The sequence below is a fragment of the Lineus longissimus genome, chromosome 5 (assembly GCF_910592395.1).
Source record: "Lineus longissimus chromosome 5, tnLinLong1.2, whole genome shotgun sequence".
Classification (NCBI taxonomy): domain Eukaryota; kingdom Metazoa; phylum Nemertea; class Pilidiophora; order Heteronemertea; family Lineidae; genus Lineus; species Lineus longissimus.
This window is the reverse complement of record NC_088312.1, coordinates 18325125-18348503: the sequence shown is the minus strand read 5'-3', so window position 1 is coordinate 18348503 and position 23379 is coordinate 18325125. Positions and strand designations below refer to the sequence as shown.

The window sequence follows — 23379 nt, the reverse complement described above, 5'->3', positions numbered from 1 at the left end:
GGTTCTATGGTGTAATGGTTAGCACTCAGGACTCTGAATCCTGCGATCCGAGTTCAAATCTCGGTAGAACCTACTTTTTTTAAAACTGATAGCTTTCTTTTTTTATCGCTATGATTTTTTTTCTTAACTAATTTTTCTTCAGGATAAGGGAGAAAACGGATTTTGTACATCTAACCGTTTACGTTTTAGTATCCGTTAAGTTCCTGAACTCAACCACCCTCATTGTCCAACTTTGCACACTTATGACAGTTAGTTAAAATATAATAATCATTTTTTTGGGATACCGACTAAACCACCTCCAAGCCTGGGATATAGTTAGACTCCCGAGGCAGTCCATTGCGTCATCCTAATTGGATCTCCTTGGTGAGGGACGAGGCCGGTCCACTGCGTCCGGAGTGTAGGGTATAGGACGAATGATGCCACCTCTTAATCTTTGTACAATATTGGTCCCACGTGCAGTGGAAAGGGTGCATGTCATAAAACAGCCAATAATTTGAATAACGAAATGAAGAACAAAAACAGTGACTTACCCTTCGTCTCCGTCAGGATCGACTTTATCTCTGGAAAAAAAACAAAGAAATCATGAGACTTTAAAATGAGACATGTTCAGCAGGAGCTAGTAGCCAAGATTAAGTTACTCGAAGTCGCCAATTTTTAATACAAGCAAGCATCTTTTAAATATCTCATTCTTAGCTCCTGCCTGGTTCCCCTTTAAGATAATTAGTCCTAGCCAAAATAGGCAGGAGCAAGCGTTGTGAAACAGTAAATTTCTAAGGAGCCGTCCCGACTTTCTATGAAGACGGGATGATTCCACATAATAACGACATGAATCGGCCAGGAGCCGTTACACCTGCCGGTGTGTCCAAGTGTACGAGTTAAAAACTCCCTTATCAGACACCTCTCTATTAAGGGAAACCTCTCTATCCTGGATACTAGTTTTGGACGGACCCAAATTGGTTGTTTCCATTCAATTTTACCCTTGAGGACCCCTCTCAATGAGGTACAGCACTTGTCTGTCCCGAGGATGTCCCTGATAGAGAGGTTCTACTGTGTCTGGTATGCTATACTTACAAACTCTCGAAGGATTTTTCTATGATTTTCTTCTCGTTGCCTTTCAGCGACAGCCTCTCTCGGCTCCCGCGCTTTTTCGATGAATCGTCTGCTGGCCGATCCCTAGAGGATTTATGAAATTTTATACCAGTATGTGACCCTCAGCATCGATATTCATCAGTGGTTAGCCAAGGATAGCAATTGACCCAACCTGATATAGCTAACCCGCCTTGAAGCTACAACCTACAACCTGATATAGCTCCTGTCCGCGTTAGCAGTGCCATTTTGGAACCGGTGTGACAGCGGATATAGTCCCCCTGGAGTCATAGTCCGGTAGCATTGTATTTGACCAATTAAGCAGCATGATCTATTGTACCGCTTACCCTAACCAAAACATTTAGCAATGCGGGCTATTGTTACACGGACTATCAGCCCTAGGACTACTATCCCCGCTACACCGGCACACTGGGATAGTAGCTTTGGTCGAGACAAAAGTGACAAAGTTGATTGAACATGATGGCCCATCGCTCTCGTACCCAGGACTCAACAGTTCAAATGATTCATTCAAGAGTCGGCACTTTTCAGGAAGAACTACGAAATACAGATGGGAGGGCGCACTTGAACTGGACTGTTGCGCCATTGAACATGACAATTTGATTAATTGACTCTTACCTTGATCTACTGCCAGCAGATTGGCGTCCACTTGCCTTGGACATTTCGGGACACTTTACACTCTCCGCATTATTTCAGTGAGATGTATCCTTGCTTTTTCGAATCACGCGTCTCTTTGGGCGCGTCGCAAAAGAAATAATGACAAACTGTCATCTGTAACACAACTCAATTAGGCCTAGGAGGGCCGACTACTTCACTCCCTAAGGTCTTGAGATTGTGCAAAGGCTAATAACTTTATTAGATAAATAAATAAAGACTAAGACATGAGCCAATACAAAATGCGAATAGACCCTCATAAAGAGTTTACAACTATTTATTTTTCCAACATGAACTAATATTGTCTGGCTAATGCCAGTAATGGGTCATCCGTGGATTTTCTCGTAAGAAAACATTCTTAATTTGGCTTAAAATTGCCAAGGAAAACATTAAATGAAAAGGGCTAAGTGGTACCTTTGCAAAGAAAGCGGACTTGGTCTCCTTTCCTTTTTTTCATTGGTAAATTAAGTCAAGAGGGTAATGTTTTTAGAGTAAACTCCTGAGAGCAAACTTTACAGAGTTTGCTTTAGACAGCAGGAGCAAAATGCTAGGTAAAATCGCCACTGTTGCCAGCCTGGTTTTGGACCAAGCAAGCTTAGCGCGAGAGACAGCTTGTCTTTTTGTCTCTGACGGCCTGGTTGTTCTGTGGTCTCCAGAAAGATGCAGCTTGTTTATCTTGAAAGCCGATGCATACTTTGCTTTTCCTTCGACTCTCCTGGGTCAGGGTTGTTCCTCTGCCTCCGGTGGGGTCGATCCTTCGTCTCTATGAGCTATGTTGTTCCTCTGTCTCCGGTAGGGTTGATCCTTTGTCTCTGGGTTCATCCTTTGTCTCTGGGTTGTTTCTTTGTCTCCGGTAGGGTAGATGCTCTGTCTCTCTGAGCTATGTTGTTCCTTTGTCTCTGGGTTGTTTCTTTGTCTCTATGAGCTATGTTGTTCCTTTGTCTCTGGGTTGTTTCTTTGTCTCTATGAGCTATGTTGTTCCTTTGTCTCTATGAGCTATGTTGTTCCTTTGTCTCTATGAGCTATGTTGTTCCTTTGTCTCCGGTAGGGTTGATCCTTTGTCTCTTTGAGCTATGTTGTTCCTTTGTCTCTGGATTGTTCCTTTGTCTCTCTGAGCTATGTTGTTCCTTTGTCTCTGGGTTCATCCGTTGTCTCTATGAGCTATGTTGTTCCTTTGTCTCTGGGTTCATCCTTTGTCTCTATGAGCTATGTTGTTCCTTTGTCTCTATGAGCTATGTTGTTCCTTTGTCTCTATGAGCTATGTTGTTCCTTTGTCTCTGTGTCGTTTCTTTGTCTCTATGACCTATGTTGTTCCTCTGTCTCTGGTAGGGTTGATCCTGTCTATTTGAGCTATGTAGTTCCTTTGTCTCTGGGTTGTTTCTTTGTCTCTATGAGCTATGTTGTTCCTTTGTCTCTGGACAGGTTTGTCTCTATAAGCAAGGTTGTAAATTGGTCTCGAATAAGGTTACTAAATCCTGAGGTCCTTGCTAGGGTTCTGAGCCATCAGGATGACTGGTAGACATGAATACATTATCCATTTTATCTTGTTTATTCTTTATTAAATAAGAAACGATATATTACATGAACAGAACAGAAAGTCCTGCAAAAAAATCTTTAAGACATACAACACAGTATTCTCAGTAACAAACATATTCAAACACTATTCTCTGTAATCATTCTTCAGGCATCAGACCGGTGCAACATGATTCACAATCATGATATCTTGCTTCCCCCAAATATCTTTACACATCTCTTGGCATCCCATCTTAATCAGCATTGCCCACTAATTGATGAATGACCCTCAAAAACTCTATGTCAAGTCCAATACTGCCCCTAGCCTCTCAGTCTCCCTCCAAATCTTTTCAGAACTTTTCGCATCCCATCTCAAGTAGCATTGCCCACAACTCTGTAAATGACACCCAAGAACTCCATCCTTCCCATGTCAGGTCCAATACCGACCCCCAGCCTCTCAAACCCTCCCCCGCCACACTCGGATCAGAAATTTCACTGTAACCTAAACCACAGAGTCACCAACTCATAAAACTAAACCCATTGCTCACTTAAATACGATATACAAATTACAGACATCCTTCAAACTGACAATAATGGTGTCCATTTTCTCTCCAAATGGTTCAACTGAATGGAACTCACTATGTGGGACCAATATCTGTACAGAGCATGATTGTACATAGGACATAGTCATCTGACCCAGACCATTGGTTGGCTTTAATGCATATTGTTGTAAATCATGAATATCTTTCGGCATCACCCCAGACCCATTTTGTGTCAGCCTTGTAGAAGCAGGCCAAGAATGTGTTGAGACAACCAGAGCTTTCATTTTGTCCTTTCAATGCAAATAATCACCATGACGGGAACCAGTCTCCCTTATCATTGAAAACAGGGCCAATGCAACCACATTATAACACTAAAAATTTATCTCACTAGAGCTCTTAAAAATGTGTTGATACTTTTGGTCAATATCTTTCAAGTCACATCAAATATCCCATCAAACAACACAGAAATGCATCACTGTCCATGTCAGTTTTTCACGCACAATTAACCCTTTCCTCAGTCCTCTCCTGCAGGTACTGCGTCTTCTAACCGCTTGATAAACTTTAGCCTAATTTCCGTGATATTGTCTCCCTTTAATTGGTCCTGAACAAACCGCACATCCACGTCCATTTGTACCTGAAAGAGCCAACAGGAGATGCGAGTTCAGGGGGAGGCGACATTGCAAGGTTTGCAAGACTGGTAACCAGCACAGTAAGCTCCACTGGCAGGTAGGACAGCTCCTATGGATTGCAAACTTTAAAGGGTAACTCGTGTCAAATTTCACCATATAATGTTTTAGCTGTTTTTGACAAATGACTACGTCACTTTCTCAGAAATCGGTAAGGTTTTCGAATCGAAATGCACATTTTCTAGAAATTGATGGTTTAATCCCGCCCGGACGACTCGCTTCGATGCCGTTTTCGTTGATGACGTCACAACATGAACATTTTCGCTGTCGCGGTGGTTTACATTCAGCGATTTTATAATAAATCTAATCAAAAATGGAAAATTTGAGCTTTACACTTGTGATCAACAATTAAAAACGGACGTATTTCCGCAAAGTTGTAAATCACATCATAGTATCACTTTAAAACAAAAGCAGGAGCAATGGTCAAGCAAACACAAAGAAGACAGCTCAATATTACGCTCTCCTTGTCTCAAGACAACTCTCTTCCTAATTTTTACAGCCTTGTCAAGCGACCACAATAAAATATACTTGTAATGTCTACAAATTACCTTTCATCAAACATTTCTTCTAGTTTGTATCGACAGTTGCGGTCATGTTTGAGACTGATGACATCATATCAACCAAATAATACCAAAAACTCATTATTTTTTTGAAGTAATGAGTTTTTGACAACACATACCATTTCTAAAGCACCTCGTAGTACGCCACAAAGCATATTGGAATAGCTGAGACTGCTGTGGCCCTCTGGAAGTTCTACAAAGTCTGTGAGTGGGTTGTTTTCCAAGATGAGAGAGAATTCATCGCCTGCTGGGCTCCAGTTTGTCACCGCTGGGGTGATACCAAGGAACATCTTGAAACCAACCTGAAAGGACAAGGACAACAATAATCAATCATTACGCGCTTTTCTGCATTTCAGAATCAGACACAGATCAGTTTAGATCGACTGGCCCAGGGAATTGCGAGTAAACATTATCACTGATGGCTGATAGTATATAAACAAGGTCTCAATGTCATACACCACACAGTACGAAGAACTGCACAGCTTTTCATTACTGCAGTTGCAGTGATAATTCAAAACGACCCCGCCTGATTTCACACTGTAAAATGGCAACGTAGGTCAATTTGTCTTGCTATTCCCGCAAAAGCCTGCAACACTCCATGGAGCCTTCCATATACATTGTGTGACACAAGAAGAGAGTCTTTTATGTCATAATGACCTCTGTTGCGACGGGTTTGCATCACTGATGCAGTGCTACTTGCTGTCAGAGGCAAGATGAATTTCATCATGGATTTTACAATGTATAAGATCTTTTTTGCCAACGTCTTTTTTTTTCGACACAAGACATTTGCCCCTTCTATGCAAGTGATATAACATCTGTCAGACCCAAGGAAGGTTCTAACTCAGTAGCTTACTTTTGCAATCACATCAGCAGTTTCTCTAAAATCATGACATCTTCCAACATTCGATCTTGCCAGGAAGTCCTCGATTAACCGAATACCGATATTATATCCCCTGAAAAAGGAAGAAAGTAGAAGAAATCTGGTACTCCTTAAATTTGGGTATTAGAGGAATGTCTTTTAAGTCAACAGTTTCTTTATTGAGTGTTTAGTTTTTAAGGTTGGGAATTCATTAAAACATCTGCCAGAAAATCACTTCCAGTGCAGAAAAGAGCCAATTTCTCATGTTATATTCTCGACTCTTTTTGGTGATTTGTTTAAGCAATACCACTCAATATTCTCTGAAGTGAAATTCAGCACTACTTCATTGATTCACATACATTTTGTCGAGTTGCTTGTTGACCTCCACATCATTTTCATAATCTTTCATCAGCTGTGCGATGAGCGAGCCATAAGTCAGCGTGAACAACTCAGCACTCTGAAAAAAAATTTTAGAAGCAGGGTTATTCTATTGATTAGCGATAGGGACATGGTTTAGGCCCAAATAAATCACGGTACTGGGTAATACCCATCCTTGATAATCCAGAGTCAGTCGTATCCTCCTCCCCTCACACACATTACTGACCCTGGAATAAACCGATGGTTATTTGCGGGACGAGGCGCATAAAAATCTACTCTGCCAAATCATAACGGCTCTTACATCTTTCCTTTATAGAAACTCAGTCACTGTATATTGGCAGTAGAGTATTGCTTCACAAAATAGGCTCTAAAACAAAAACTACTGAACCAAATCGGGCGATCTTGGTATCATTCTTCTCCAAGAGAGATTCCCCATCCACTGATATCAATAGTTTTAACCCCTTGAAGTGGAAGTAGCCGGTTGCGTTTTTTTCTGGACCACCCTGTATACTATACTAAGTAATGCACTTATTATCTTATATTTTTGAAAATTTTAGGTTCACTTTATTTGTCAAACTTACCACTTTACGGGGATCCCCGAAACGTCCAGCCTGTCGTGACATAGCTACACCTCTTGTTACAAGTCACTGAATGCGATTTGCGTCGATAGATGGTCAGAAAACGACTAAATTTGAGACTTTTATGAAGAAATGGGAGGATTTTTGCAACCCGGAAATACAACACTGCCACCTAGGAACACATGGAGTAACTAAAATAGTGAGGGGAAAACGGAGGGGAATTGGGATTTGAGGAAAGTTGTAAGGGGTTTCGTAGCTTATTATATTATGGCCTTGGGCAAGCCACCGGTCTTTTTTATTGATGGGGTCTGAGAATTTGCCGGTCAGTTTCCTGCCAGTGGGACAAGGTCACTTCCACTGTGTGATCTTGGGCAAACACCAGTTTACCTGGACTATGTTCCCAATCAAGGGTACCGAGGATTCCATGGACACAATAGAGAAATGATGTCAGGAACAAGGTAGTATTAAACACGGAGTAGAAGGGGGTGGCCGATTCCATAATATCAGACAATGGGGATCTCGCAACAGAGTACTCAACTCAACCAGTATCCAAGTCTTGGCAAAGTTGTCAAGTCTAAAAGTTGTAAAAGTGATCTCCTCAACCAGTGAGACCAAGCAACTTCCATCAACATGACAAAAAGTGAACAACAGGGAAATTCTGTAAACGAGTCAAATTCCTAACTCCCAGTTAAACGGCCCATGTAAACCTCAGCCAGACGTTTATGATAGAAGAACCAAATTAACTAAAGTTCACTGTATATATAAATTATTCTTTATTCTGAATGACAGCACACTACATACACACATGGAATGAAGACATTCAACTTTGTTGCGACATTGACATTTCTCATAAGTACATTAAGTAGTATTTAAAGTAAACAAGGGGAAAGGAATATTATTGGTGTTTTTATTTACCCTTTGGGTTCTGGGTGCCAGAAGTGAGACAAGGAGACTAATAAAGCGCGAAATATCCAAAGCTCACAACTCCAAAAGACAAACTCCTTTTCACATCTAAAAGATCACCACCTTCCCGGCAAATTATCGATAAAAGTAACCAAAACTTTGGTCCATGAACTGAGAGCCAGTCTTAAGAATCAAACCACTACAAAGAATTCACTCTAATGAAGTGCTTCTTGTGTTAATGATCAGGTCATAACACTTCAAAGGAAGTCTATACGCAGGAGCTAGGGAGGTCAGAATACATTTTTAAAGTTGCACAAAATTGTTCATTCCAATTGACCTTTTCGAAGAAGTTTGTTTTGGCGCTGACCAGTCATGCATTTTACCTGGAACAAAGGGTCACAGTGGCTTATGGCATTGTCTGAAGTCAGCTTAGGCCTTCTCTGACATGTTCCGAGTGTGCCAATTTGAGTCATTGGGGCTCGGATTCGTCTTCTTCGAAAAGGCCTTTCTACCAGTATAACCAAACTATTCATGCTTGTGCAAGGAATATGTTTAAATCTGCATCAAACATGACTTAGATGACCTAGTTCCCTATATTAAACTGTGCACATGAACAATTTGACCCACCAGCTCCTGCCTATAGTTCCCCTTTAAGAGCTTCAGTCCACAACACCAAGTTTACACAGAAGTGATGTCACATGTACATGTATTTTCCATATTACAGATCATGCGGGAACTGAAGAACGACCAATTTTTTTAATTAAAGTGCAGCCTGAATTGACATCAGTGTACAGCACGAAAATAGCTTAGTTCAACTTCAAATGTGACTTTCGAGGTTCAGCCAACAAAACAAGGCATTGTGACCTCTGTGTAAACTGGCCTAAAGGGTTAATAGAAACAACCAATGGAAATTATGTTTCAACTTCATCCTGGCGCCACACCACTTCAATGTCTCATATTATTGCAAGAAATCTTGATATTTTTCCTTGCATATTCAAACATAATCTCTAAAAGAACAACAGTTTTTGTTTTTGTTTTTGTACAAAAGTTCACATGTTGTGATATAGGATATTATTGTCGGACGTGATGAAATCTTAGACATGGCAGATATTATTAACTCCCTCTCGATCGCTATCCAGTATCGAAGACATCACACTTTCTCACGCATTCTCAGTTTCGTTTTTTATCAAACTGAAAAGAGAAAAAAAAATTGCAAGCTTTTTCATTTTCAAGGATTTTGCAGATAACACAACCTTTTGAAAATAAAGACTGTGAGAAATATATTCCAATTGGGAAAATCGAACAAAAATTTGCAGTTATCTGCCAAAAATTTGATTTTTCAACTCTCTTTGTCAGTGTGGGTTTCCTCTGTGTTGCCTGGTTTCCTCCTACAGTACAGTGTTTGAGCTAGACTTTCTTACTCGGGGAGTCAAACTAAAAATCTTGACAAAATCTCAGGAGTTCTGTAACAGATTTCTAAGTTAAGACTTTTAAAAGTGAGGGGCATGGGCCAAGTTTCATGCTTGAAAAGACACTTTTCTTGGGTTATTTCTAGCCCTGTACAGACTCAGTATACTATTAATTGCCAATATATTGTCTAAAGTGCCAATAATGAGCCAATTCAATTCAAAGCCTTTCAATACTTACACCCAAATTACTCGATGTTTCTACACATAAATGCCAACCCAGAGAAGAAGGAACAGGACTCCAAATCCCATGAATATTGATGCCACTAAAGACACCAGTAACTCTTTGAAGATATCTCGCGTAAATTTTGTTGATGTGACCTCATATCTGTGAAACAAGTCAAGGAAACAAGGAACAAACTTGAAGAACAGCTTTATGCTATCAAAGACATAAGCACAGGCATATGTCTAATTTTTCTCAATGGTGTCAGATAACTGGCAGAAGCGAAGTAGGCCAGTTGAGTTAGTCTACAGGGTGGCCCAGAATTATTTTCCTTCACACAATGGATACACAATAGAATTCTATTGTGCAAGGGAAAATAATTCTGGCTCACCCTGTACTCACTGAGGCTGTAGTAAGTCTGACAACTCCCTTGAAACAGTAAGTTGTGTGCGGAGAGTTAAGCAACGCCAACGATTCACATGTTCTCTCATCATCATCATTCAAAAAGGATACACAAAAAACCATGCCATGAAAAAGATGCCAATTCCGAGGAGTACCACTGTCAGATGAGGGTAGACAGCCGGGTTCACCGGGCTAATGTAACGGTTCATGCTCTCGAGTGACGACGCCTGAAATGAGAAAGATAGTTTGAAAAGAATCTATTCTAAACAAGACGTGATGCAGAAAGCCAAAATAAACTTGGGCTTGGTGGTCAATCACTCAATTCAATGCAATACTACAATCAAGATGTACAGACCGGGGGAGCTGGCGGTACGTACCCATAAGTCTTTGCGGTAGTCTCGCGCGTACCGGATATAACCCATCAAGCTTTTCTCCTTCAGAGAAATACTGCGTTGCGCTCAAGTGCCATAAAAGGCTGTGAACAAAATTAACGTTCGACCAATGAGAAAGCCACATTACCCTGCATACGAGGTTGGACGCGTGATCAATTAGTGACAAGTAAAAATAGAATCAGACCACATGTTTCTATATGTCAGAATGCTGCCGTTTGCGCTGTAGTACACGTGTGTTGTCCAAATTTTCGATTTCAAGCAAGTTTAAGGCCAACCTCGTGTCCACCAGACTAATGCATAATTGGCAGTTGAGCGCAACGCAGTATTTCTCTGAAGGAGAAAAGCTTGATAGGTTATATCCGGTACGCGCGAGACTACCGCAAAGACTTATGGGTACGTACCGCCAGCTCCCCCGGTCTGTACATCTTGATTGTAGTATGGTGGTGGCCCAACCGACTGGGGCTGGGGCCACACTGAGCAAAATGGCGTTACTCAACCAGGCCGGTCCAGCCCAGTGGCAATACTCTCATCTACCAGACATGTCATTAGGCATATCAGTCGTTCAGCTGAACCTCAGCCAACAGCCATATAATAGCAAAGCAATGCAGGACCAAACATTGGAGTTAGGCTTAGTACACAGTGTACATAGTGTATTCGCTGTACATAACATAGTGCTTACGTGGCGACTCAAAACGTAAACAACTTCAAGAACCGCTGAAGAAAAAACATCGGTATTTATGCGAAAGAGAGGTCGCACAAAGAAAATAACATATGAACATATAGATCTTTTCCTATTACTTATGCATATGGTATTATCATAACACGATGGTGCTATTAGATGGAGGATTTTGAGCAGATAATTCAAGAAAATTTGCAGACTTTACCATTATGAAGTCTTCCGCTTTTAGAGGAAGTAAACACTGCGCATGCTCCGATCAATTAACGCACATTTGTACGGAGGCCGATTGTGCATGGCAGCAAAGGGCATGTACGGTGTCCCTTGAGGCAAACGTTTTCTTAGCACTCTCAACCGAGCCACATAACTCAGACCAAGGACAGGCTACCACAGTGATGTCATCCTGGAACCATCATTGTACAAGCTGTCCTTGAATCGCATGTTTTGTCTAAATAATTACTTATTTGACAATCAAAATATGCCCTTCTATCTCGATGGTGATGTGAACTGATCTAAATCGTGGGCCAGATTTGACCCACAATAACTTAAAGAGAATGTGGTTGTTCACTTCATAAACTACAAACATTGTTGCACATTTCCCATACGACTGTAACAGAGTTGGCCCGGCAGTGGCGATGGTACGCTTTAAAAAACCCCAAATAAATCAAAAACACATTTGGTATTCTTTCATCTGTTCTTTAATAGAAAACATAACAACATGATAGAGATGTATTCTTATACATATCTCACATCAAAATGAAAATAGTACTGGTAAACCTGGAAATATTTGCATCCATTTCATTCTCAAAAATTGTGGAACAGCAATCTTTGTGTACTTTTAATTTGACTTTCGACAACAACCCTAGCGGGTAACAGTAATTTCCATCGCATTTTCTATTTCCAAGCCATGTATTTTTGCAGTTACCGGTATAATTTGTAAGTGCGAAAATAAAAGGTATGCAAGTGTTTCCGGGTTTGCACCTTCTTCTAATTCAAAGGGCTAAAATGACATGACACAAAATTTAGCCTCAATCTAGACTATAATCAGGATATGATAAATCTTAAGTTCCCTGACAGTAACAAAAGGTCTGAGATGATATGGATAAATATATACTGAATTGAGAGCAATCAAGCATCCAGTAGGGCATTTGGCCCTGTCCTATGAAACAGTACATCTATTATGCCACGTATTAGGAGTAACCAGCCCTCGGGCATTTTCCCCAGATGCCACCTGTCAAAGCTTTTCGCAGTTCTAAGTTTCAGTGCTATAAATTCCATCGATCTCCTACCCCTAGCTGTCTAATGCGTTTCATGAATCTTTTCATCAGCCAGTCGGAACAGACTGTAAGAAATTCTATCAACAATATTATGTACAAATACTATCTAAACCACAATTCAATTTACTGGTTTGATACAGAGGTTCTACTTCTTCAAGCAGATCTATTGCATAACAGAAAAAAAAATGGGAGAAAATTTCTGATTAACCTTTACACCGGTTAAGACAAAGTTTCTTTTGAACTATTTAGCTTGGCATTTCATGCCACAAGCATTCCCTTCCCACCATGCAAATATTCCCCTACCTCATGTTCTTTCAAGAACAGCCTCATAATTGAGCCTAAAATCACCAAGTTGGGATAAGTATTATCAAAAATATAAAAGGCTCACTTATATTTTTGGTATCATACAAAATGCTGTGATGGTTTAAGGCAGAGTTTGATTACAATTTGTATTCTGAGGAAGGCACAACTAGAATGCTGAGACAGAACACTTTAATGTGAAAAGAACATAGCAGTTCTAGGCATCATCTCAATACATTATGCAAGCGGGCAGCAAAGTTATGCATGTTTTAGCAAGCAAGACCCCAATGTGTGTGCAATTTTAAAAGCGTATGGTGAAGGATATGGAGGGATACGGAGGGATGCGCATGCAGTCTCATCTCTTGTCCTGTCAAGGACTATTTTTCAGAGGATATCATTTTGGTAAGTGACGGTTTGTTAATGGAAGCCATTTAGGAATGAAAAACATGGTAGCACACGGCCCTTTGAAAACTCACCGGTCTGACTTTGTCACATCATTAATGCTACAGAATAGGCCTCCCAGTAGGCCTGTACACAAACTTAATACTTTATGGCAAGTCTAATCTCAGTACAATATATCACATTCACTTTCAGATCACTTGTCTTATCAGCAATAATCTATCTATATACATTTTTCTATGAAGAGTGAAATAATAGTACAAGGTACTGTAAAATCGGTCAGGAGCCCTTGTGACTCAAAAATCAGCATCACTCTTCCATTACATGGCAGGTGCTTCCATTTTGTCGTGACAGTTCCTGACTAGGTTTACAGTAAAGTGCAGCATTTTATGCTTACGGTACTTTAAAATCCTACTTATTTCCTATTCACTATAGTGACACAGGCCTATACAAGTACAGAGACTTATGACTTGAAACTACATGTCATGATATGAAGTCCAAAAGTGTTTGCTCAGAATGTCGAGATAACACACGTTAGTGTCATTTTTTCACTCACAGCACAGTTTATGACAGATAAACACTAAACATATGAACGATGAATGTCAAAATTCATCTTTGAAATACAGAAGCACCTCCCTTAGCGGACACCCCTCTATTAAGGACACTAGTATGGTCTCAAATCAGTTGCCTCTATTCACTTTTACCTCTCCAATCAGGACACCTCCCTATTAACAGTGGCAACTTTTCGGCCATCGCCGCCATATGCTGACAGTCGATACCAATCATGAACAGTGAAGCTTACTTTTATCTGAGCGGTTGTTACTATTCAAAAGTGTCGCCATCTATATTATTGGGATGAAACTAATCATCCCAGAGTGCGTTCCGCGTGCTCAAAGACGCTGTGACCAAGGGCTGGTGAATTTGTATTTTAGAAGGGCAAGACGCGATATGCACATCACCCGCACGATTGGGGACCACGTACATGACGTGGTATGCACGTCACCCGCACGATTGGGGACCACGTACATGACGTGGTATGCACGTCACCCGCACGATTGGGGACCACGTACATGACGTGGTATGCACGTCACCCGCACGATTGGGGACCACGTACATGACGTGGTATGCACGTCACCCGCACGATTGGGGACCACGTACATGACGTGGTATGCACGTCACCCGCACGATTGGGGACCACGTACATGACGTGGTATGCACGTCACCCGCACGATTGGGGACCACGTACATGACGTGCTTTGCACATCACCAGCAGCGAAGAGGTTTAGGATAGCATTTGTTAGTCCTGAGGGTGTCCTTAATAGAGAGGTTCGCTGTACTAATAATACTACATTCCCACCCCCACGAATAGATGCTACACGCTCGTCTCTGACTGCAAATTCGACGGATCCGGAGACGACTGACTTCTCATCAGCGTGGTCCGACGAATCAACCGCATCTCCTCATCACTCAGCGGATAGTTCTTACTCTTATCATCGATCAGAATATTCCCGCGGAATCGTTCGAGTTCCGTCCGTAAAATGATCTCGTTAGTAATGTAGTTTTCCCGTCGAATCAGTAGTTTCAATTTGTGAGGTACGTCGGGGATGAGCCATGCGATAATACTGGTTAATATCACAACAAAATTCTGAAAAAGAGATGTAGGTTTATTATTTGGTGTTATGAAGAGAGCTGACCTACATGCCTTAAGACTTCTCCATGACCATGTCTATTACCATTTTGTTTTATTGAAAACTTTAATTGTCTTCATTATTTCAATGATCGTCAAGCCAGTTGTGCATATTTTAGCATAACTAGCTCGATGATCAATTGTTGTCAAAAAATACGAAACAGTTTGGTCTCTCATTGTCATTCAAAGGGAAAATGCAAGTCCGTCCCGTCTTTCATTACGAAGACAAGAATGAAGAAGACACACGTATGGTGTCTGATTGTGATCACGTAGAAGGAATGAGTCAATTATAAGCCTGGTGAGTCTGTTGAGAAATTCACAGCTGGGGAAGAACTTAGCAGACTTCGGATCGTGTCTTCACAGCAGAAACGTGGTAAAACGTCTTCTGTTTGTTTTCCTGGTCGATTAACTTCTTACCTCGAAGACGGCAATGAATAATATTCTAGCAGCCAGGATGTGCCAATATTGTTCCGTGTAGCCGTACTTCTTGCCATCATCAGCAGTCGGTGGGTGTCTGTACGCTTTGTATCTGAAAAAGGTATTGACCGATATGAAGCTTTTGCTGATATATAAAGAAGGAGTATAACATGGATGATCTAATTGAGACCAATGCCTAGGAACCCTAATAAAAACAACTGGAATTTTCATTACAGTATTAAATCCCACTGGTAAATCTCACTAGGAATTTCTGGAATTTTCCTTACGTTTATCCAAATAGGAAATTAAGGAACTTGCATTATGGTGCCTCAATTTGCATCTCAAATAATCCCACTGGAACAGATTGGAATATTCACTGGTAATCACACTGGGAACTACTTGAATTTCCATAAAAGTAACACAACTCGTGGAACTGATTGGGATACACATGCACTGGGTAATCACACTGGAAACGACTTGGATTTCCATAACAGACACCCTACTGAAGGAAATGATTGGAATACCCACTGGTAATCACATTGGGAACAACTTGAATTACCATCACAGTAACTCAGGTAATCCCACTTACAATGAAATGAATTTCCATTTCCAAGTAACCCACAGGGAAATGGAATGTTTTTCCCAGTGAGATCCAGTATTACTATTTCCTAAATATTTCTCAAATCAAACATCGATTGATGAAGAAAATCCTACCTGCACTGTGTTATGTTATACTGTGAGTTGATCGGTGCCATACCAGGTTCCATGTCGGATGTGTTAAATATAGAGAGTGAGTGATTCAAATACCCCTCCAGGGTGTTTGTCGGGCTATACTGTACGATGTAGACTAGCCTTGGAATGAAGTCGGAAGTGAACCCTATGATCAACGCCTGCAACGAAAAGCACAGAACATTTATTAGAGTGCGTATCACTGCAAGTTTGATTGATGCTAATTCATTATAATTATGGGCTTAGATGTATGATGGCTACTGTATGACACAGATGAAGTCAGAGGTCAAATAGATGATTGATCAATTCCGGCCATGAAAGAGCTGGAAATCGGAGCAACTTTGAGGTGTGTATTACAGCAGTTTTTTAGATCGATGCCAATTATGGCCATACAAGTATTCCGTCATACATGACGCATTTTGAAGCCATAGCCTAAAATGTGTGCAGTGCAGTATCTAGTTCCGGCCAATTATGTTCCAGTAATCAGCATAACAAACCATGCAAATTGGCCTTTTACTGCTCTACTGACGCTCTTGCATACCATTCATAGCGCCATCTACCCAATGGACGCTGAACCAAGTGTGCCTATAATGAACTCAAGAGCTGACGGCCTTGAGCTTTGTGCTCTTCTTTTTCAAGTCTCGTCCCGAAGCGGTAGATGCTCCACGCTGCTGACTCTTCTCCAGTTCGAAAACATACTTACATTGGTAACCACGGCGATTCGTGATATGGCGAATAACACATCGTACCAGACGCCAATGTCCTGTTGCTTGATGCCAACCGGTCGTTTCAGCTGTTTGACAAACTTCTGCGCATCTCCGCGGATCTCGATGATATTGTTCATGAGAGCAAACAGAGGTGCGAGCGGGAATGCTGCCACGAATATAGTCAGGAACCCAAACTGGATTACTGAAAAGACCCAAGAATAGAATAGTTTATTAAAGGCTTTCTTGTGTCTCTCATCTGTGGGACTGGTAATCGTTGGGGTTTTATTATTATGATCACAGTCACTGTGACCACCAATTCTTGTCTTAGGCGTCTGCTGATGTTTGCGGGCCAGCACATCGCCACAGATTTGTATTCATCCAAGCTCCAGCTATATGCAACTTTGTGAGGCTGAAAACATTACCCGTCACAGAACAATATGTTGCATTTGTATTTTGTACTTTGTACTTTAAACTTTCCTATTACAAGAAAATATTTCATACTTTATCAACGGCTTAAAGTCAGTACATTTTATGATTTTATGATCTAAAATACTTACACATTTCTAAGTATTCATAAAATATTCCTCTTGGACCCAAATCCCCAAGAAACAGATCTTCTTCCCAGGGTTTCAACACTTTGTGTTCCTTCTTTTCTATTGACCGCCATTTCCTAAACCACTTCATAAATTTTCTGAAAAAAGAAAAAAGTTGATAATTTCGTCGTCGCTAGTTTCTATGACCGGGACCAAGAATGTAAAGCTGAAACAAATAAGCAACAATAATCACTGCAACAATAATCTCTTGTTCACAGGATTTTTTTGCTAAGCATATAAAACTTACGGAAATAAGATCTCGTGCAAGGCTTGGAAGAACTGTTTGCCGACCATGACGATGGAAAGTTGAAGGCACAACTCTATGAGGCAACCCCCGGGCATACACTCCTCTTGCCGGGCGGCAAATACTCTCTGGTAGTGGGATGGATTGCCAGTGAATCTGAAAATATGAAAAGGAGTCCATGACTGGACACTCGTCTCTGTGCGGCTGACGAAGATACCTATCAATCCTGTTGTATGATCAAGCTAGCGCTACGCAGCGCCATCTGCGATAAGTAACCTTTTACTAACTATCAAGCATCAGGCTAAGCAGCTCTCTCCAGTTGTGTGATCAACAATAGATAGTGTCAGAAGTCATAAACTGCATGGTACTGCTTTTCAAAAACGAACACAAGTATCACAGAAGTGCACATTCTCCCGAGTTTCCCCCAGTTTGTCCGAGAAAATGCAAAAAATATTCGTGATTTGTCTGAGTCTTCTCTGGAACCATTCAAAATATTATCCTTACCTTCCTTTATAGAATGCTATATAGAACAAAGAGGCATAGTAGTTGACAAACTGTAGCAGGTAGAGTTTGAGAGTGAGGCTATCGTCGTACTCAGTCTGCGTTCTCAGCTGTTCCATGTTCGTCAATGCTATCGCTAACCGGCGGTAAACCTGGATAGAAAAGATGAACGAGTGCCTATAACTGGAGCGAGAATCAAAGAATTTCATCGATATACATGACTTTCAGGATGTAATGACGAACCCAACATGGGGGTAGATGCCCAAGGTTATGAGCAGCTTACCACATTGAGTTTGATGATGAGGATTAACTTGAGACAGGCAGCAGTAGCAGACGTTCCTCATTGATGGACATGGTAATCAAACTAAAGTAACTTGCTCAAGGTCACAAGCTTAACTTACCACATTGAGTTTGATGATGAGCATTAAGTTAAGACAGGCAACATTAGCAGACGTGTCTCATTCATGCACATTGTAATCAAAATGCAGTACCTTGCTCAAGGTCACAAGCAACTTACCACATTGAGTCAATGACTGAACAAATTAAGACAGGCAACAGTGAGCAGACATGTCTCATTCATGCACATTGTTATCAAAGTGAAGTAACTTGCTCAAGGTCACAAGCAACTTACCACATTGAGTCAATGACTGAACAAGTTAAGACAGGCAACATTAGCAGACCTGTCTCCATTCATGCACATGGTAAGTAAAGTAACTTGCTCAAGGTCATAAGCAACTTACCACATTGTGTCAATGACTGAACAAATTAAGACAGGCAACATTAGCAGACCTGTCTCCATTCATGCACATTGTTATCAAAGTGAAGTAACTTGCTCAAGGTCATAAGCAACTTACCACATTGTGTCAATGACTGAACAAATTAAGACAGGCAACATTAGCAGACCTGTCTCCATTCATGCACATTGTTATCAAAGTGAAGTAACTTGCTCAAGGTCATAAGCAACTTACCACATTGTGTCAATGACTGAACAAATTAAGACAGGCAACATTAGCAGACCTGTCTCCATTCATGCACATTGTTATCAAAGTGAAGTAACTTGCTCAAGGTCACAAACAACTTACCACATTGAGTCCGATGATGACGATCAAGTTGAGGCAGGCAGCAGTAGCAGACGTAAACAAACTGGCGTTACGATAGATGATCTCGTTGTCGGTGGAGTAGAGCACGGCAAGGATACAGACACGATACGCCACGACCCCGACGACGAATACCATGGCAAGGAGAACCAAGAAGATCATGATGGAGAAAGACATGAAGAATATCGGCACCCGTTTCCTCCAGAATGGAAGGTGGGGCTCATACGCCTGAAGTGAAACAGAGGGACTCCATTGAAAATAAAGACTAATAACTATGTTAGTTATGACCCTGGCATAGCACTCGGGTACAAGGAACCGTGGCTTTTAGTCTCAATCTGACAGACCCTCATCAACTCATCTCATATTCAGCCTCAAACTTGTTGTTACGAGCCGGGAATTCTACTTCCTTGAAAGCCACGCTGGTTCATCCAGAAATACAGTCCTGGGTTCTCCCCAGGATCGAATCTGGGCCCTATTGCGTACTTGCGAGTGGTGTGACTGTTTATTTCAGCTTACCCCTGTGATATAGTTTTTCTTCTTCTTACAATTCGACCCAACGAGGCCAGCCAAGTATTCTGGCCGAGCGGGTTGTTCCTCCGCTTCAAAGTTGGTCAAACTCCACTTGAATTTGATCTCAGCCTGGTTTCGTTTCCAAAACTCCAGGAAAATTGTACCTGAAAAGGAAAAGATTCTGTTCAGTTGAAAACTTTAAAGCATGTACTACTTACTCGTGGGACACGAGGTGACAATGCCGTTTCCTTGCCTTAGATCGTCCTTGGCTAACTTTGGGCCCCGTCCCATGTCAGGTCCATCTCATTCACTGAACTCTTTTGCAATGCTGTGAATTCGCTTTCCCTGGAGGTCTAGGGATCTTTAATTTGCTTTACTTGGAGGACTAGTGCTTCAGCTTAAGTGTTGGAGCAGGGCACTGCGACCGGTGTGTTCTCAGTCTCTCTTAACGCCCTGCTTTTTTTCAAGCACGGGGGATAATTTTTATACACAAGTCCCAAAGGCAACACATGTCCCTTTTCTGGCCTGCCTTTCCATATTTCTAGCTGAAACACTATTAATAGCCACCTCTGAGCCATCTAAGTCTCGACACCGGTATCTTGATCCTATTTTTGCATTCTTTGTTTAAGATGTAATTGGGCCATAAGATTCTAGAATTCAGGGCATCAATTGTGCAGATAACAGAATAAGAAACAAAAGAGAACAACTTACCCCAAATTGACATGAATATTGCAAAGAAGAACGTGCCCCCATTGTCACAGAGATGACTGACCCGAGCGTGAAGACAGGCTTCGGATAGGTTCCAATAATCACAGCGGCGATCACAGAGTGGGCACATCATGATGTCCGAACTCGAGCAGATATCGTTCCTGAAGTATGAAATGAAATCTGTCAAACTTTGTGACAGTGAAGACTTATCGTTTGGACCACTGTCTTGACATAGAGTAAACACACCAATTCGATAATGTCTTACCATGAAATATCAAAGCAAGGTCTAATTGCCTGTGTTTTATCAATATCCCCTTGCCTAGATTCATGGAAAGAGACATCAACGACAACACAAACTGTATTGTAATTTGAACTTGACTTTCGACTGCCCTTCTGACGGACAAGCCGAGTGGTGCACTTCAGCAAGGACAACAGTAATCGACACGACCGTATTAGGTTGGAAATAGCTTTCTAGTGACCCAGCTGAGTCTCTGTGGCTGGTAAAATTGAGGGGTGTAAGTAATGCCCTACATCCCTCTAAAATTTGTTTGAGAAAGGATTCAGGCGAATCAATTGTGGCCTATAATCAGTATATTCAGTCAATTGGGCACCGTAACCTGTATATTTATTCAATTGGGCACCGTAACCGGAATATTCATTCAATTTGGCACAGTAACCAGTATGTTCATTCACTTGGGCACCATAACTGGTATATTCATTCAATTGGGCACCGTAACTGCTATATTCATTCAGTTGGACACCGTAACCGGAATATTCATTCAATCTGGCACAGTAACCAGTATGTTCATTCACTTGGGCACCATAACTGGTATATTCATTCAATTGGGCACCGTAACTGCTATATTCATTCAGTTGGACACCATAACCAGTATATTCATTCAATTGGGCACCATAACTGGTATATTCATTCAATTGGGCACCGTAACCGCTATATTCATTCAATTGGGCACCGTAAGGACACTGGGAACTAAGGATTCAATGGGTTGATGACTTACGCGACTTCATTACCCATAAGACTAGCACAACCGTAGATAAATACTATCAAACCGACGATGGATGCCGGCACCAACATCATCGTGTAAAAACCCAACCAGGCGAAGTACAGCGCCACCTTCTCTCCAAAGTAGTTCCTGAAAATAAGAATGCACAATACATTGTATATAGTAACACGTCTACTACAGTTGATATCAGACTTCACCTTTTTTAACTTATTTAAGTGGTATACAGTGGGGTCAATTTGAACAAAACTTGACTCTGAGAAAAGCAAATGACTTTTGATTACACTTTGTTTTCATGCACATAAGACTGTTCCTACCTGATATAGTCAACTGGTTGTACTTTATAAAACATGCCCCAGGATGCCCAGTTTTGATACAGCAGCTGACGATTGTTCTTGGCCGAGGTGGGCTTCCAACTCCCCTGCAATGAGACAGAAACAATTCAGTAATAGCAGCATAGTATCTCAACCTGGCTGCCAGCCCGCTCAGGAGCTAGGCGCTAGGTAGCAATCGATTTCTCCTCGATGAAGAAATGCACTATTAGGGTAGAGTGCCCTGCTCAAGGACAAAGAGATTAAAAAGAGGTGGTCCTTCTGAATAATGAAGCCATGTGACCGTCCTGGTTCCAAATGTTTCATGTGCAGAAAGTTTTTCAATCCCAAAACCATGATTTCGAAACTGCAAGCATTGTTGTCGGGCCTCGAACGATAAGTGGCAAGTTCCATATACAGTAGAACCTCTCTATTAAGGACACCCTTGGGACTGACTAGTGCTGTGCTTAATAGAGAGGTGTCCTGATTAGAGAGGTCAAATTGAATGGAAACAGCCAATTTGGGACCAAAACTAGTGTCCTTAATAGAGAGGTTGTCTCTAATAGAGAGGTGTCCGCTTAGGGAGGTTCTACTGTAATTAGGGGCAGGAGCCCAAAGTTTTGATCACATCATACCTCGTGTAATGGATATGCAGCAGAATATACACCATCATTGAGCAACTTTCTTATACCTGAAATGACACAAATATATGACAGTTTGATAAATTTGAGGACCTAGTTTTGACTGCAGTTTCTGAACACGATATTTAATCATTTAACCTTACATTAAAAATTTAAAGATGACACAAGCAATATCTTTAACTAACACAACTGTCAACCCTTACTGACATCATCATCATCATCATCATCTTTTATCATGATTTTGGCTTTTGATACCCAGACTTGGACCTTTGCCTTTACAGGTGGTTGGCACTTGGTTCAACTAACTGATATAATGAGATTTTTCCAATGATTATGGCAGTACTATGAATACAATCACTTTTTTGGAAACAACTTGTGTTCGCTTTCATTATTTTGAAGTCGAATACTTTGAGTTCCACAGAGCGTTGAACCAGCAAATTTATAACTTTTGGTGAGAAGGAAGGAACTTAGGGTCAGCATTGCAAGGATTATGGCGAATTAAAAAATTTCACTCTCATCGAAGCGACGAAGGTCATGATGGTATGCAAACGGTTATTTATGGCCGGGTTATGGTAAACCGTGTCAAAGGAACAAAGCACTTTTTAGCGGGATCAGGTTTCGGGAACCAATAACAAACAAAAATATATTGCGTACAGTAGATTGAGCGTTTCTTCCGCGAGCCACGCCTAACCCCCCTTAACCATGGATATCCATCAAACCGGTAGGAAAAGGGCAACAATTTCACATGAGATCCAACGTTAAGTGACGCAATGGAATCTGGGTTAAAAGAAAGACACTTTTGTCAGAACCTTTTAACTCCTGGTACAATTCATAGGTCTTGCCACTGGCAACAGATGACGACGCCTTTTTGCCAAAGGCGTTGTAGCTAATTGCACTGGCTCGGAGGCGCAGAGAGTCACATACTTTTTCAGGGCTTGGATAATTGTCAGTTACTTAGTAAAGTGATAACGACACGGCTCGGGTAATTTTCGGACACAGTAGAACCTCTCTTAGTGGAAACCTCTCTATCAAGGACACCCTCTCTATTAAGGACACTAGTTTTGGTCCCAGATTGGGTGTTTCCATTCAAATCAACCTCTGTAATCAGGACACCTCTCTATAAGGGCAGCATTTGTCAGTCCCGAGGATGTCCTTAATGGAGAGGTTCTACTGTACTTGGTCAGTCAAATCTTGAAGCAATACATAGTCTCTCCGAGGTCCCGCAACTTCTAATATGCCATAAGGCTGTTTCAGAGGTTGTTCCCCTGTCACAAGATTTAAAGATCTTGTCATAAGTGCATCATCCCCATGATTAGGGGGCTTACAAGAAACCCATTGACAGTTGCATAAGGACTCAACAAACA

The 23379-nt window shown here is 41.3% G+C and overlaps 2 protein-coding genes and 1 non-coding gene across 12 annotated transcripts in view; 1 reads left to right on the top strand and 2 right to left on the bottom strand.

The window, feature by feature from the left end:
* Trnaq-cug (transfer RNA glutamine (anticodon CUG)) lies at nt 1-72 on the top strand. Its single transcript has one exon. It is a non-coding gene; the product is annotated as a tRNA-Gln (tRNA).
* Nucleotides 73-3297: 3225 nt separating this feature from the next.
* LOC135487885 (trafficking protein particle complex subunit 3-like) lies at nt 3298-7047 on the bottom strand. The gene is made up of 5 exons (XM_064772072.1): nt 6877-7047; nt 6277-6374; nt 5912-6011; nt 5178-5360; nt 3298-4446 (listed from the first exon to the last, which is right to left on the bottom strand). The coding sequence occupies exons 1-5, from the start codon at nt 6916-6918 to the stop codon at nt 4327-4329; spliced, it is 543 nt and encodes a 180-aa protein (XP_064628142.1). The 5' UTR covers nt 6919-7047; the 3' UTR covers nt 3298-4326.
* Nucleotides 7048-11563: 4516 nt separating this feature from the next.
* The window catches only part of LOC135487478 (anoctamin-4-like), a 76121-nt gene continuing 64305 nt past the window's right edge, over nt 11564-23379 (bottom strand). For all 10 annotated transcript variants that reach the window (XM_064771167.1, XM_064771168.1, XM_064771169.1 and 7 more), the window contains 13 exons: nt 22010-22065; nt 21381-21484; nt 21061-21195; nt 20048-20205; nt 19343-19500; nt 18812-19054; nt 17733-17881; nt 17232-17384; nt 16949-17082; nt 16388-16593; nt 15670-15845; nt 14956-15067; nt 11564-14496 (listed from right to left, as the gene is read on the bottom strand). In XM_064771167.1, the coding sequence (XP_064627237.1) occupies nt 14224-14496; nt 14956-15067; nt 15670-15845; nt 16388-16593; nt 16949-17082; nt 17232-17384; nt 17733-17881; nt 18812-19054; nt 19343-19500; nt 20048-20205; nt 21061-21195; nt 21381-21484; nt 22010-22065 (2057 nt within the window). In that variant the 3' untranslated portion in view covers nt 11564-14223. The remainder of the gene's footprint in view (nt 14497-14955; nt 15068-15669; nt 15846-16387; nt 16594-16948; nt 17083-17231; nt 17385-17732; nt 17882-18811; nt 19055-19342; nt 19501-20047; nt 20206-21060; nt 21196-21380; nt 21485-22009; nt 22066-23379) is intronic.